General features: G+C 34.4%; 1 protein-coding gene across 7 annotated transcripts in view; it reads left to right on the top strand.

Annotated features, from left to right (window-relative positions):
- Positions 1-15,817, top strand: part of Lrp1b (LDL receptor related protein 1B) — a 1,919,409-nt gene that overhangs the window by 887,914 nt on the left and 1,015,678 nt on the right. For all 7 annotated transcript variants that reach the window (XM_036183000.1, XM_036183003.1, XM_036182999.1 and 4 more), the window contains exon 6: positions 7,676-7,933. In XM_036183000.1, coding sequence (XP_036038893.1) covers positions 7,676-7,933 — 258 coding nt within the window. The remainder of the gene's footprint in view (positions 1-7,675; positions 7,934-15,817) is intronic.

The following is a 15,817-nucleotide window of genomic DNA, read 5'->3' as shown; positions in this document are numbered from 1 at the left end:
CATTAGGATAGGAGCAGTCAAGCAAAAATAAGTAAATAAATAAAAGTAAATAAAAAAATAAAATAAAAGACATTTAAAAATACACAACACAAGACAAACACACACACACAAACATGAAAACATGCAATTGGAAAACATAGCATAGAATAAAAAGACCAGTACAAAAATTCTCAAACAAAGCAAAATGAGATTTTTAAAAATTACAAAAATACCATGAAATTCATTTTATGTTGGCTGTCTTCTGCTCCACTTGGGCCTTATGCTTAAGTGTGGTTAATATTCTACAGAGACTCCATTGGAGAGAAATGTTTTCTTTTCTTTGAAAGTGAATGACAATTGGAGATAGCTTTTCATTTAGGGATATGAGCCTGTGTCCACTTCCCCCCTCTCAGTGCTAAGACCCTATCTGGATTTCTACCTTGTACCTGTACAGACTATGTGTATGGTATCACAGTCTCTGTGAACTCCTATATGCATTAACCCTGTTGGATCTGGAAGGTACTCTTCCCTTGGTGTCTTCCATCCCTATGGCCTCTTACAGTCTTTACCTCTCCTCTTCTACATAGCTCCCAAAACCCTAAGAAGAGAAGTTTGATGAAGCCATATCATTTATGACTGAGTGTTCCAAAGTCTCTTACTCTCTGCATATTGTCCAGTTTTAGATCTCTGTATCCCATCTACTGTCAGAGGAAACTTTTCTGATGGTGACTGAGTAAGCCACTGATCTTGGTATAGCATATGGATTTAAGACTCATTTTTGTATTGCCTTCCTTTAGCAGAACAATGGATTTTGATTTTTTTTCCTATGCCTATGGTGTATCTATCCTTAGAATCTTGGCCATCTGACCTGTGTCAGGAATAGATCTCATCTCATAGAATAGGTCTTAAATCCAGTAAGAGAGTGGTTGGTTACTCCCATAATACTTGTACCACTATATCATGCATGCAAGTCACTGTTACAGACGGCAGCACTTGTAGCTAGATTGGTGTTTGCCTTTCTCCTCTGGTAGCATGCAAAGAACCCTCCAGTTCCCAGAACACTAGACAACAGGAGTGAAGTCTCTACTTAGTAAGATAGCTTTGTTAGATACACCACTGTAAGTTGGAAGCTATAGTATGTTAGGACTTGAGGTACACTGCTCAAGTATATTCTGGATTTCAAATTTTCCATTGAGAAATCAACTTATTCTGGTGGATTTTCCTTTATATGTGCCTTTTACTTCTCTCTTGCAACTTTCAATAATACTCATTCCTTCTTCTGTACTAATTTTTTAACTATGATATGCTGAGGAGAGGTTTTTCTTCCTGATCTTAAGTATTTGATGTTCTGTGTACTTCTTATACCTGTCTGGGTGTGTCTTTCCTTAGTTTGAGAAAGTTTTTTTTTTTTTTTTTCCCATGATCTTGTTAAAAATCTGGCATATTACATTGACCTAGGATTCTTCTTCCCCATCTATGTCTATAATCCAAGGTATTTAAGAAAATTCTTTACATTTTTTGTTCTCTTTTCTTATTTTCCCCATATTCTCTACTTTATTCTTGAACCCTGGTATCCTTCCTCCTGCTTAATTCATTCTACTTGCAAGGCTTCCCTTGAGTTTTCAAGTTGAATTGTTGAGTGTTTCATTTCCATAGCCATTTAAGTTTCACTTCTCATCAGTGTTTCTATGTCATTATTGAATTCTGTTTTCAATTTCTGCATTGCCTTTGTACGTTCCATCAGCCTTATATTTCTATTTTCTTGGCCATCACTCAGGTATTCATTCTCTTACAGTTCACTGACCTATTTCTTGGTGTCTTTGTTAAATTCCTTAAATTCATTGATGAAGTTTATGATTGTTCTATTAATATCTGAGACCTGCCATTTGTCTAAATCAGTGTTTATCAACCTGTGGGTCATGACCCCTTTTACAGGTGTAGCCTAAAACCATCATAAAACAGATATCTACGTTTAGATTCATAGTAATAACAAAATTACAATTATAAAGTATAATGGAAATAGTTTTGTAATTGGGAGTGGCTACAACCTGAGGAACTGAATTAAAGTGTCATAGCATTAGGAATGTTGAGACCCATTGCTCTATGACAAAAGACAGATAACTGCTGCTGGAGTCACCCCAACCATAAAATTATTAGGAAGCATTAGGAAGGCTGGGAACCACTGGCCGAGGTAATTCTTGCTAGCAAACATTTCTATATGACCAGCTAGATCCTGGTGGAAAATACATCTCTAATTACTTTATCAGTCTTATAATTCTTACGACCATCTCCTTGTAAAATTCCCACATAAGCCTTGGATCCATCAATCTTATTATCAACATTGTTGAAATCATCACATTTTCACACATCTACTAAGCCATCTATTCATTCTACAGACCTGTATCTATAACACTTATCAGCACCTCCTCCCTCTGTTCTTATTGCCCAATTTCCAAGGTTGAAAACTGATTTCCATTTCAATAGTTTGTATATGTTCAACATTTTCATAATTTATTTTACATTCTATGACTAAATTGAGATTAGCATTATTATTTACATAACATGCAGAATTAAGGACACAGTAAGATTCCAAAGGGTTGTTTTAGTCATTTCTGAAAATTCTCTGAGGCTTTTGTTTCTCTAATGATCCGTGCTTTGTGTAGTGCAGATGCTACATGTAACTTTTCCTGCAGTCCTCACAGGACCAAGTATCCCCCTAGCTCAACTGTTTTCCAATTCACTCCAGGAAATATATATGTATAAAGAACAATTATGTTTTCCCTTACCATCTGACATGAATTATAGTGGTTCACTTGAAGAGTAAAACCAAAACCATTAATTTTGGAGGTACAGTGTGTATTTATTCATTTTCCTGAATTCTACTAAAACACAGCTATGCTGCATACTATTTCTGACTTTGTCTTATTAAAACACAGTTTTGATCACATTATAACTTGCATCTAATTAACACTGGCTTCCCACTGAATCTCAAATTAAAACTGTCCATCATCCTACCATTCAATAAGTCATACTACATTCTTAATGTTATTTTATGTTTCTAAAAAATATGATTTTGAATCCAATTCTTCTACACTGCCTATATGATCTTAAGTAAGTTACTTAACATCTCAACATTTTCATTTCTTAATATGTTTGATGTAGATAATATTAGCATCTAACTCATAGTTATTAATATGCACATTGCTAAAAAATAGGTACATGTATTACCTTGTCTGATTCCTGAAATATCCTCTTCAGTGTCAGCTCTTCCATCTATCATTGTGAAGTTCTGCAATCAGTCATGTGTTGCCTTCAGAAAACTAAAAGACTGTAGTTGTTATCTCTCCAATGTATGTTCCTCATTCATCTACTCTTTTCTTATAGCTATTCCTTCTAAAATAAGTTCATTTTCTTTATTCATATGCATATCAAGTTCTTGCATTTCAGTTAGCCCAGGAATAACATAAAATGCCATCAATATTAACATTTTTAGCAACCATGACACTAGTCATCTTTTATAAAAAGTAACAACCTCATTTTAAAGCATAGATATTTGAGTACATGCCTTAATCTGTCTAACAGTTTAGATCTTTCTTGAAGGCTCACTGCTGGACTGATGCCTTCTATTGTATTTGAATATTTAATATCTATAAACACTAAATAAATTAGTTAACCAAAGAAAGCATATTTACACAGAGATGAGTTTAGAATAATTGTATTGTAAACATAAAAAAATAAAGCAAAATAGAGTATAATTTAGATAAATAATATAACACTTCTTGCTCAGTCCAATATTGCTTTCATTGCATTTTCTTCACTTACTTTGTGTGGAATTCAAAGTTTGTAAATGAATAGTAATATATCATTATTATTTACTTCAGCAACAACTAAACTGAGGGGGAAGAGAGAGATTCATTTATTTTAGGAAGGAAAAACTATCATTATATATTTTCACTTTCGTGGGGCAGGAGGCAGTGCTGGAAGTCACTCAGAGTGTCAGCAATGCTTTCCCACTGTTCTGCTCCTGAGCCAGGCTCCCAGTCCAACCCTACATCCTTTCTACTTTGGTGGCATTCTTTTCCTGATGTGTTTGACAGCCCAGTATGGAGGCTGAATCAATCTGGCTTCCTTCACTAAGGAGGAGTGTTGATGACTGGTGCTTTCTTGAGTTTCAATCTCCTCTGTGTGAAATGTTAATGTTTATTACATCTCACTTGTCACGACCGCCTCGATCAGCAAGGAAGAAGCAACACAGAGCTCTTCTTTCAGCAGTTTACTCAGGAACCTTGAACAATCTTCTGACCCTGGGGAAAGCCCGCCCATGACCTAAATAGTCCCTTGGGTGGCCAATCCCAGCCTGCCACGTGGGCACTGCTGACAGTCCAGGTTCATGGAAGCAAGCCAGATCCTAGGACCAAGCCAAATATGGAGTTGTTTACTCCCAAGAGCACTCACCATAGGGAAGGTGGGGGTGGAAGCCGTCACCATCTTATGGGTGTGGCTGTGTGCAGCTCTCTACACTCACTAAAGTTTGATTTGGGTTTCTCTGTGATGGAATTCATCAAAAGTGTTTTCCCATTGCTCCTTTGAGAAAACTTCCAATTGACTCTAAGAATGACACAGAGTAATGGCATCCCATTATTCTGGGCAGCCTTTCATCTTCATTAGTGAAACTCTTCAGTTAGCTCTGGAGATCAGGGAAAGTGCAAGCTGACACACGTAGTAGTCTTTACAGGTCAGCGCTGGCTTATTTCATTAACTCAACCTGAGTTCCATCCTTAGATCCCACTGATATTCAGCATTCCTGTATTTCAGGGGCATTTCTCATTACGCCAAATATCATATTCATCTGTCCAAAGGAGGCAGTTAATAGTCAGCAGGATATACAGATATTAGTTAAAGCATTTCATAATTAACATTCTAAGTATCCTTGTTCCAACATGCCATTTGTATTTTTAAGACCAAACTATTCAAACCATTTCACTGTCTTTTTGGTGTTTTCTATTATCATGGGAAAATGTTTTATAATTTGTTGATATGCATTTTTAATTAAAATAATCAGTCTCGTGTTTAATTTAAAAATCAGCTACAAAAATTAAGTATATATGTCAAATAAGTATTCCTATATTGACAAACCTCAGGGGACTCTCATCATTCCTTCACATTTCTAGCTAGCTAAAAAGCTGTCAAAATCCAAGATTTGCATAAATCTTTGCAGTAAAGAAGCTTTTCAGACAAGCTCATTTTGAGTGTGAGGCAAATTCTCTAAGTTCATTTCAAATGTCACAGGAAGACAATAAGCACTGACATTACTGTGAACATACCTTTGTAAATCTGGTAATAAGGACATTTCAGACTCTCTAAACTCAGAAATCTGTAATCTTGCAGGTTTCTCTGATTCCAAGGTCACATAGAAAAGAATCAATCCAAGAGTATTAAAGAACAACTTTACTGGATTCTGAACGTTGAGGGCAAGTGTGACATAGTCTCAATGTTGAATTACAAGATTTTCAGAGAAACCCAATGACTAACAGGGCTCAGATAGGTTCTGTAAACAGGGTTATACTAAGGACACATGCTGTACCACTTGCCTTAGGTTCCTGGGAGATTTCTTTGTTGTAGAAATTATCTCGGCATTTTGAGGCTTCTTATCTGTTGGTTTATACTCAAGCATTTCATGTAGTCTGTGTTGGGATATTTGGTTTTATACTGGGCATTTTTTAAATTTTCTTTGAAATGTTTTTTTTTTTTTAATTCATTACTTCAATGTTTAGAGTCTTTTCAAATATAAAACTAAGTCTATGGCTTTACAGAGGTAATTTCTTAGGAGAAAGGTTATCAGTACTCACAAAATGCATTGGACTGAATTCTGCAATTGGTCTTTTTAACATTGTGAGAAAAGACACCAGTTTCATGGGAGAGGTCTTCTACTTGGAGGACCTGATTTCCCTATGATCACTATTAATAGTGAGGACCACTAAATAATACTGATTGGAATTTTAGATTTATATAATTACATGGATTAACATGATGGAGGCATTTTTGCATACTTGACATTGCTCAGAATGATTACTTAGTGCTTATGACTGTTTTAATATTCAGTGTTATTCTAGATTCCTTTCATAAACTAAAATGTACTTAAATGTTCTATATGTTCCCTTTTAAGATTCACATAATGTTTCTAAAGTATCCCATAGTATAAAAATTCCATTATGTTTGTTTATCTGAGCACTGTATTATTCAGCCTTCTTCCTGGATGCTAGAAAGCGAACAAGTAAGGCACATAAATAAGTAAATAGGAAAATATATATGCTGCAGGAGTGATATAAAAGAAGCACTTTGTGAAAAGGAACCGAGGAGGATACTTACAACTTTACAAGATGTAACAAAAATCCTCCTCAGAAAAGTGACTTCTAAATAGTTGCCATAATGAAGTAAGAGAGCCAGCCAATGTGTAAAAAATAAATACTATTCAAGGAAGGGGTCTGTGTCATGCAGTCTGCCTTAATTATACAAAGAACACCACAGAATGACCTTTCTAGAACAAGGTGACAATGGACAATAGTACTGGGGACATGAAGGGAAAGATATAATGAGAAGATATCTCAGGAAATCTCTCAAGACCTGTTATTGGTCATGATTTTGTTTTGTGTGGAGTGAGCTTTGTGGGGACTAAACAGAAACTGGTATTATCTACACTGTGTTTTGCTAGCATCACTGTGGCTGGTATGATGGAACACACTAAGCAGAAGCACAAATATGAGAGGAAACAGTTGAAAGGCCACTGGAATAAGTCAGGAGATAGATGCTGCAGCTTGATGTAGGATGTGGTGGTAGTGGCTAATGTCAAGCTGGGGATTCACTTCCTCATGGATTTGACATGAGAACAAAAAAGACTTAGTAATACATTGCCTAGGGCTCATAAAAAGAGCTGAAATGAAGAATTCTGTATTCTCTATACATTACCTAACAAAACTAGTGTGGTCATGTAACCAAACTCTGGAAACACTAGTTTTCATATGGAGTTTGTTACTACCATTGAATGGCATTACAAGTCTGGACAATTTCAGTATGCCCATCAAAAGCACATCAATCCTATCATCACCAAAACTGTATTGCCTAAAAGCATGGTCTTGAACAAGTTTGTTTTGCATATAGAATTGATTGTTGGGCTCTTTGATTAGTCTAGAACCATAGAGACCAAGGTTACAAATTCACATTGCTAGGGGCCTGAGTTTTCTGTGTTCCACTCCAGAGAGTCTATTTCTGACCTTTTGTATTCACTTTCCAAATGCATGCCCTTGCTCACAAGAGAAGTTCAGAAACTATATCATGGGGTCATCCAGATACATCGTTGTTGCTAAAACAAAAATAAAACTTACAGCAAAGCACTTCCTTTATTTACTGTTCATGAAAGTAAACAAGATTGCTTTCACATTAAGACCACACATTATGACTTAGGGAATAGTGGAAGCAGGTGCTCAGACAAATGCATTTCCCAGAGAGTGAAATGACTCATGCAGTGAGGCATGTGTGTAACTTATTAAAAAGGGTTTCATGCAAGCATTCTTTCTATTCCAATGATATTTTACAAATACAAGAGTAACATTTAGTTGATAATGCACCACTGGGAGAAAAAAAGAAGACAAAATCAGTCACCTCTTCCTTAACACATGTTTTCTGTATTTTTTCCCAGAACCTACAGATAGACCACCAATGCTACTGATTGCAAGTCCTGAAACAATTGAGGTCTTCTACATTAATGGAAGTAAAATGACAACTCTAAGCACGGGCGACAGAAATGAAATTCATACTCTAGATTTTATTTATAATGAAGAAATTATTTGCTGGATTGAATCAAGGGAATCTTCAAATCAACTCAAATGTGGCCAGATGACAAAATCAGGAAGATTAGCAGATCAAAAAATAATTAACATTCTTCAATCCTTCCACAGTAAGTCTTTCAATTTCTTTCATTGCCATTCAATAATTTTCTTTACAGACAAGCACATGGGATTCTTATCTCTGTCTATCCTAGCTTGAAGAGCTGTGTATGTGAATATGAATGTACTGGGTATATGCTTGCATGTGCTCACAAATACACAAATGCACAAATACAGGTTCAGTAGCTCTTTGTCCATAAGTACAATCTGTAGTGTTTCCTGTACTATTTCTTTAATGATGCCTGGAGGGTCACCTTGCTTATAATTGACATTTTTTTCGCTGAGATAGTTCACAATGTGACTACAAAAATAGAATTTCAATAAAAGCAGAAAGCAAGAAGCTTATTTTGATAATTGTCAGTTAACTAGCTGTAGTATTTATTTCAAGTACATTGAAAACTATTAGGTTTATACCAAAAGGTAGAAAAAACGTGTTGAATTTAATTAAAGTAAATCAGTATTTTTTATTTATTAAAAAAATGATTATTGATTTTTGATTTTGACTTTTCTTGACTAATAATCACTCTTCTCTTTGTGCATAGTCCTACAAACTGAAGTCATGTGGTTACACAAATATCCACAGTACATACACTGTATCTCTCTTCCCAAACTTCCACATGGGTGTAAAATATATTAAATATACCTTGCATGAGAATTTTCAAATTCATCCAGTTATTTTATCATCTACAAAAAATGGTGACCTCATAAAACATAAATGAAAAATAATACATGCATTCAGGAAGAAAACTCTACGGGGGAATAAATACAATTTGCTGCTGAAAAACAATGATTTGGACAGCCAACAACAAAGAATGGTATTCCAAGCATATTTCACTCATGGGTTCAGGCAGGAACTGAATTTGAACCAAGGAACCAGCTTTTTGCCACATTTTTTCCCCACATTTAATACAAATGCATTTGTCTCCAGAAATAGCATAAAGAGTAGTCAAATAACCAGGAGATTTCATAGCTATGCAAGGTTGTCCCCAACCTTACATCAGCACTCTTTTCTCTACATTTAACATTTCCAAAATATATTGATCTCTTATTTAATAACTATCAAATAAAACATTGTTTTATAGACCCAAGGAAAATAAAAGAATTGCACATCATAGTTGTAAACATGCTTTTGTAACTTACTATATTTGATTTATTAAATAAATCAAAATATCTACCCAAATCAAGATTACTTTTGTTAGGCCATTCATGAAATGCTGAACAGCATATTAATTTTGAACTGAACAAAAGAAATTCTCTCTAATTATTTTATTTATTGTAAGTAATTTTTATGAAGTTTGGTTTAAGTTCTATAATTATATAGTCACTTTTAATTTTAAAAACGTTTTTCAATTTGAAGCAGTCATTTAATGATAGTGTAGGCAGAAATGTAGGCAAGGTTAGCTGGCCTGTCTCATGATTGTAAGTTGTGCATTTTAGCAGCTTGTCATAGCACAGCTGCCATCAAATATTATGTGCTCTGCATTTACCATGACAATTTGTGGGTTGATAATGAAGTTTGAATATTCCATGCATGTATAATTACATAAAATCTCTGTCACACCATATAATGAACTGGTAGAAGTCTGGTTCATATAATGAACTGGTTAAATATGTCACCATTGACTCTTCCAGAGATTGTTTCTGCAATTTTTTCAACCATTATTTTTAGGTGCCTCTTAGTTGAACTTAATTAGAACATTTTCCTTTTAGAAAACACTTTTAAATTTTTATTTCAAAAGGTTCTATGCAAAAAAAAAAAAAAAAATCAACCAAGATAGATCAAAATGACTTACGTTGCAAACTTGTATGACTGTTGTGGGCACCGTTAATAGTTTTCAAGTCTTTACAGATTTTATCTTTGCATATACAAACCATCTTCACTTTAGCAGAAGAGATAGGTCCTTTCTGGCTTATAATAGGTAAATTTTTAACTGAGAACATAAAAGTGTCATATAAAATTAAAACAGACCTAGGAATCTATACCCCATGTTTGTTTTCTGGTTTGTTTTGTTTTATGCTAGAAAAAAATAAATGTATCACAAATACAGATATTAGCATTTTATTGATCACTAAAATGTTATTTGTGTAATAGGAAGCTTTGTTTATACAGCTTTTTACAGATGGAAAATTGAGAATTGAGGAAGTTAGATAATATAGAGAAAGTATGGACCACTAGCTTGGATTTAGATTAGATTTCATAGCTTTTCCAAATGTCTTTCGGTCTGTATCTTGATCTTCTATTCTAACAAACCAAATGATTAGACTCCTAATACTAGCTTCAGAAAAACAGCATCTTTGAAGGTTGGAAAAGACATAGAAATAATGACTTACAAAGACTTTTGTTGTCTAAAATTTCCTGTAATTGCTTCTTTTATAGTTCCCATAAGAGTCTTTCCTCTTAACACTTATAACACGCTTAAAGCAATATTGTAGAATAAAGAAAAGAGTGGAAAATAACTTGCTTAAGAAATCATATTAGCCAGGTGGTGGTGGTGGTGCACAACTGTAATCCCAGCACTCAGGAGGCAGAGGCAGGTGGATCTGTGTGAATTCGAGGCCAGCCTGGTCTACAAAGCAAGTTCCAGGACAGCCTCCAAAACTACAGAGAAACCCTGTCTCAAACAACAACAACAACAACAACAACAACAACAAAAAGAAATCATATTAATTAAAGAATACTGGAGAAAATGATAGAGTACACTTTTGCTGAATGTTAGTTTTTCTTTTTATGATATCTTATATTTCATATTTAACATTTTATTCTCTAAAGCATAGACTTGGAACATATTTTTAATTAATTGATTTCCAAATAAACTTGATTTCAATAAAGTGTTTTAACAAAACACATTTGTAGCAGCTAATTATTTTCTAAAACTTTTTTAAGAAAGTACTCTGGTTGGAAAAGATATCGAAATCAAACAAGCTAGTGATCCCATCAGATACTATATTCAGAAGTGAATGTAGTAGGAAGGAAGAGTTTTAATTTATCTTATTACTAAAGATATATTATCATAGATACTTTTATTCTATTTTTATATGTGATTCTCAAATATTCTGAATACTCTTACAGTCTCTCTGCATGTTTGCCAGCCCCACAGCTCCCCAGAGTTTTACTGAGTGTGAGCAGCAGGAAATATTAGATAGAAGGATTTAGATCGTGGAGATAAACAGACAGAAAATACAGGATAGCCTCGAGAGGGCCTGGAACCTATTCCAAGTGGCCCTGACTGTTTCTGCTTCAGGATAAATATCCTGAAGAGAGACTCCAAGATGTGAGCAAAAGACCACCACCACCACCACCCCCAGCACAGCCAAGTGCAGACTATCTCAGACACCTGCACTCAGGCCCATGGTCCTAATCATCCTCTCTATGCGGACCTACTGGGTAAAGCCACAAGGGACCTGAAAACAGTCTCCCACAGGTCCCCATTTCTTAATATATAAAAAATAACTCATTATTAAGAGCTCACAGCCATCTCCATAAATGTTACACCTCCCAGTATGGGTGTAGAGGATGATAAAGATGGCATTTCTCTTTTGGACTAGGTCCAAGGTGACTACAGCAGTTTTAGCTGCATCAAGCCCTTTCTAAATCAAAAACTTAATGCAATTGCAAACTTAAAGAATCCCTTAGCTTCATCATTACCAGTAACAAGTTAACATAAATATTATTCTCCATAGTTACAATTCTCTTAATCTTACATCTCAAAGCAAACTCTTAACAGAACCATTTGAATTAACATAAATGGTGCTACATACAGTTAACAATTTTCTCATTCTTACAACTTTAACTCTTAGTCATTTGAATTCTCTTGCTAACAGAACATAGGAAAAACTTCTGATGTATTCACATCAAACCTAAATATTTCCTTAACTCCACAAAACCAGGGTGCATTAATATCAAAAGGTTAAACATAATTTCTGCAAATATAATTCAACTTTAATTCACTTATTACTCCTCCTTTTCTTTATTTTTTTAAACAAAATCTCAAACATAGTTAGAGGAACCCAAACATACACAGTTCCTATAAACCCATATTAAGTATTATCATTCTAACCATTAACACTTTGAAAACTTTGAGCAAAACATCCAAAAGGCAGTTTCTTAATAAAACTGTTTACACTTTAAAATTAGTCTTAGTATACCCCATTTGCATTTCTTACTAACAAAACATGACATTAATCCACTCAAACAAGAAAATATTTTTTAAATTAAATACACTAAGGAATATTACTTCTTCCCTTTCTTCATAATTTTTAAGCAAAATTTGAAGCCTAGTTAGAAAACCTGAACATTTCTGTTTAAACAGTACCATTTGTAACACAAAACCAGTTCCATAAGTAATTCCAGTTTTACATAAACAGTTACATAAAACAGTTCATGAATCACCAGTTAACAAAACATATACACATACACAAAACTGTATCTTGAGTCAAGGTAGAAATAATAAATTTCATTTAAACAGTTCCATTTTTAAAACTCAAAATTGTCCCATTGCAATGAAATCTATTGTTCATTTCATTAAGTCCCAAAATTCAAATGATAAATTCTGGTACAAGCCTTCCAAATATGAAAGAATTCATAACAAAAATCTTTTTGTAGTTTTATCTCATTTTTTTTGGTTCAAAAAGTTCAAAAAAGGTAAATTCTGGTATCAAGCTTTCCCTTCCAAACATGAAGAGACATTTTACAACCAAAACTTTTTGCAGTTAACAATTTTAGTTCAAACAAACGTCTCTGCAATTTTTGATTTCAGGGACAGACATCTTTTTAGTTATACTAGTATTCTAAGCTGTACTGTTTTTGCTATTAGCTCAGGTTTTTCTGTGTTGCTTTGATTTTCCATGGGTCTCAGCTTTGGATGCCTTGTTGTGCTTCTGGCGTCTACCATTCTTAGCTTCTTAGTGGCTTCTGGAGCTTTTGAAACCCTTCAGACTGCCTGCTTTGCAGTCATGAGGACACTATCTTCTGTGTCTCAGGTTCTTTCACCATAGACATTTAAGAAGTCTAAAGTTGAATGTGAGTCTAAATGCTCTGCAAGTATGTTATATGTGAGTTTGTGAAAGAACTTGAGACACATTTCAGGCACCTGCACACAGGCCCACGGTCCTAATCATCCTCTCTATGTGGACCTGCTGGCTAAAGCCACAAGGAACCCGAAAACAGGCTCCCACACATGTCCTAGCATGGACTTGGCTTTTTCTCAGGATCCATTCTTGGGCTGAGCTCCAGTCCAGCAGTGTGCCTAGCTAAAGATAGTCTTGCCGGTGCTTCCTGTACTTCAGCTTCTGAATTAGCTCCACGCAGCATTTTTCTTCTCTTTAAGCCCATTTCTGTAGCAAAACTTAGCACTTCTTCCATTTGAAGATCTGTCTACACCTAGTAAATCAGATCTTGGATGGAGTTTTCTTTAGTTTTAACAGCTGATTTTTGTCTTTATCTTAATTCTTTTTCTCTAACTCTGATCCATAATCCTTAGGGAGAAAGTTTGCTAACTACCCTATTTTGTTCATTTGCAATCAGCAGATATTGGTACTGTTTATAATGGTCAGTTGTACTGAGATATGAACCCAACATCTTAAAATGTGTTTTCTACCACTAAGCTACATCTCAATCATACACACACACACACACACACACACACACACACACACACACTTGGCTTTTATCATGTGTGTGTGTGTGTGTGTGTGTGTGTGTGTGTGTGTGTGTGTGTACTACACACCTTATGAGTAGTTGGGACTAAAGGTGTATACCACCAAGCCATATTAAATTGTTCAATTTGCTTTCACATTGTTACTAGTGAAGTAGTTCACTCCAATAGAGACTTGGTTGTCTGTTTTGTATTTTAAAATTCTGTTGAACTGATTGTGATATCTTATCATTTAAAACAAAATAGTATAGTAGCCTCTACTCTCTCTTACCAGGTCAAATAAGGCTTTATCTTCTGACTTCTCTGTGGACAGCTGCCCTGCCCTGCTTTTCTATCCTACAAAAACCCTGTGTTGTACAGGGGAGGAGGGCTTACATTTCCTCTGATAAAGTTTAATCTTTTATTTCATTCTTTATGACATCATATTCTTTCTGAGCATATTCCAGTTTAACAGCCTACACTAAAGCTGGAATTTATGCTTTTTCTTCTTCATCAGAGATGGAATGCATGCAATAATTAGTTCAGAATCTAGCATTCTGGTGGAACATGTTAAGAGATATAGTAAAAGAGACTTGAAGAAATACAGGTGATGACCATCCTTTCATCATATGCTCATAGGATTTTTCAGAAACAGTGACTTCTCTTCGGTTGTTCATGTCTTCCCTCAGGCAGTTCCCAGAAGATGTTTGGCTTTTATCTGCTCAGAATTTAGAATGTTTTTATTAGACTATCTTGTGAAGTAATTTTTGCACAAGTAGGTCAAATAAGCACTTTTATATTTTCCTGGCCAGAGAGCATCTTGTGCAGGAATATTACATTACAACTCTATTCCCACACTGTCCATTGATAAACTTCTATTTAGTGAGGAAATGCATGATACATTAAGCACTTTATGATTTTTTAAAGTCTTTTATTTTCTATTTAGCAAATTTACATAGAATCATTAAAAGTGAATTTGCTTTTGTCTGAGACAAGAATTACCATTTGTACTTGTTCAAAGCTAACTAACACACTGCATTTGTGCAGGGATTTGGTGTGTCAGGGAGGAGAATAGACTGTTACTGAGATTTTTCTTTTAAACTGGCCACAGATGCTGATTTGAGAACATATTTCCAGAGAGCTTTTAAGATAATTTTCTTGATAATATATTTGTACTGTCTTCTTTAACTTTTACAATAATGTTAGAAAAACTAGCTTTGACTCATCCTGGGTAACATTCAGTACAGAGCCATGGAACGTCTTCCTAGATGCCTAGATAGGAAGTAAAGTAAATGAAAGCAAAACAAAACTTGTTCACACTCTGCTCTTCTATACATTTATCCTTCCTGATGTCACGGCTGTAGTTGTCAGGCATAGAGATTTTGATTATCTCACTGCTATTTGTCAACAAGCAAGCAACTTGAAGACCCAGAAACTGAGGATACACCAGACTTCAATGTTTATAGTCAGTTTTTCTCTGCATTTGCTAAGCTATATTTTGCACACAGAATACACAAATGCACACACATTCAAATTGCACTTGATGCTGTATAAGTCTGTTAAATCCCAATTACTAATTTTTTCATCTAGATTCATACATTTGTTGTTTCATAAGCTTTTTAGTAAGCATTGGGTTTCATAAAGAGTGTTTTTTAAATGTATCATGTACTATGACAATATTCCCTGCTCTTTATCCTCCCCTGCCTGTCATGCCCTTTGCTGGTCCTCAGTTCAATTTCTAGAATTCCCACTATTACCAAATGCTGTATATATGGTGTTTATATAGAAGACATTATATGATGTAATATATTTATATACAGCATTTATGTTATATATTATAATATCCCAAATAACCAGTTTTATGTTATCTGCAGGGAGAATATTTTCAACATATATAATTCATTCATAGCATCAAAAGGGAACTTGAAGAAATAGCTAAACATTAACAAAAATGTAAAAAAATTCTGACAAAATATTTGAAAAATGTTAGATGATTTCTGTAGATTATATTTTTTTCTCCCAGAGAATGATTTATCTATCAAACTCTTTAAAATTGTTGCCAGGTTATCTAGAATTTCATATTTTTCCAGTTTTCAATTTTTTTATTATTTTATTTTTTAAAACAATTTTTAAATTTAAATATAATTTAATCATATTCTTCCCTTCCCTTAAATCCTTCCTCTCTACCCACCCAACTGCAAATTCTTTCTCAAAAAACAAAAACCCAATTCAATAATAAAACACAAAATCTAGAAAACAAAA

The sequence above is a fragment of the Onychomys torridus genome, chromosome 4 (genome assembly GCF_903995425.1).
Source record: "Onychomys torridus chromosome 4, mOncTor1.1, whole genome shotgun sequence".
Taxonomy (NCBI): domain Eukaryota; kingdom Metazoa; phylum Chordata; class Mammalia; order Rodentia; family Cricetidae; genus Onychomys; species Onychomys torridus.
Note: the sequence above shows the minus strand (reverse complement) of the source record. Positions and strands in the feature narration are given on the sequence as shown.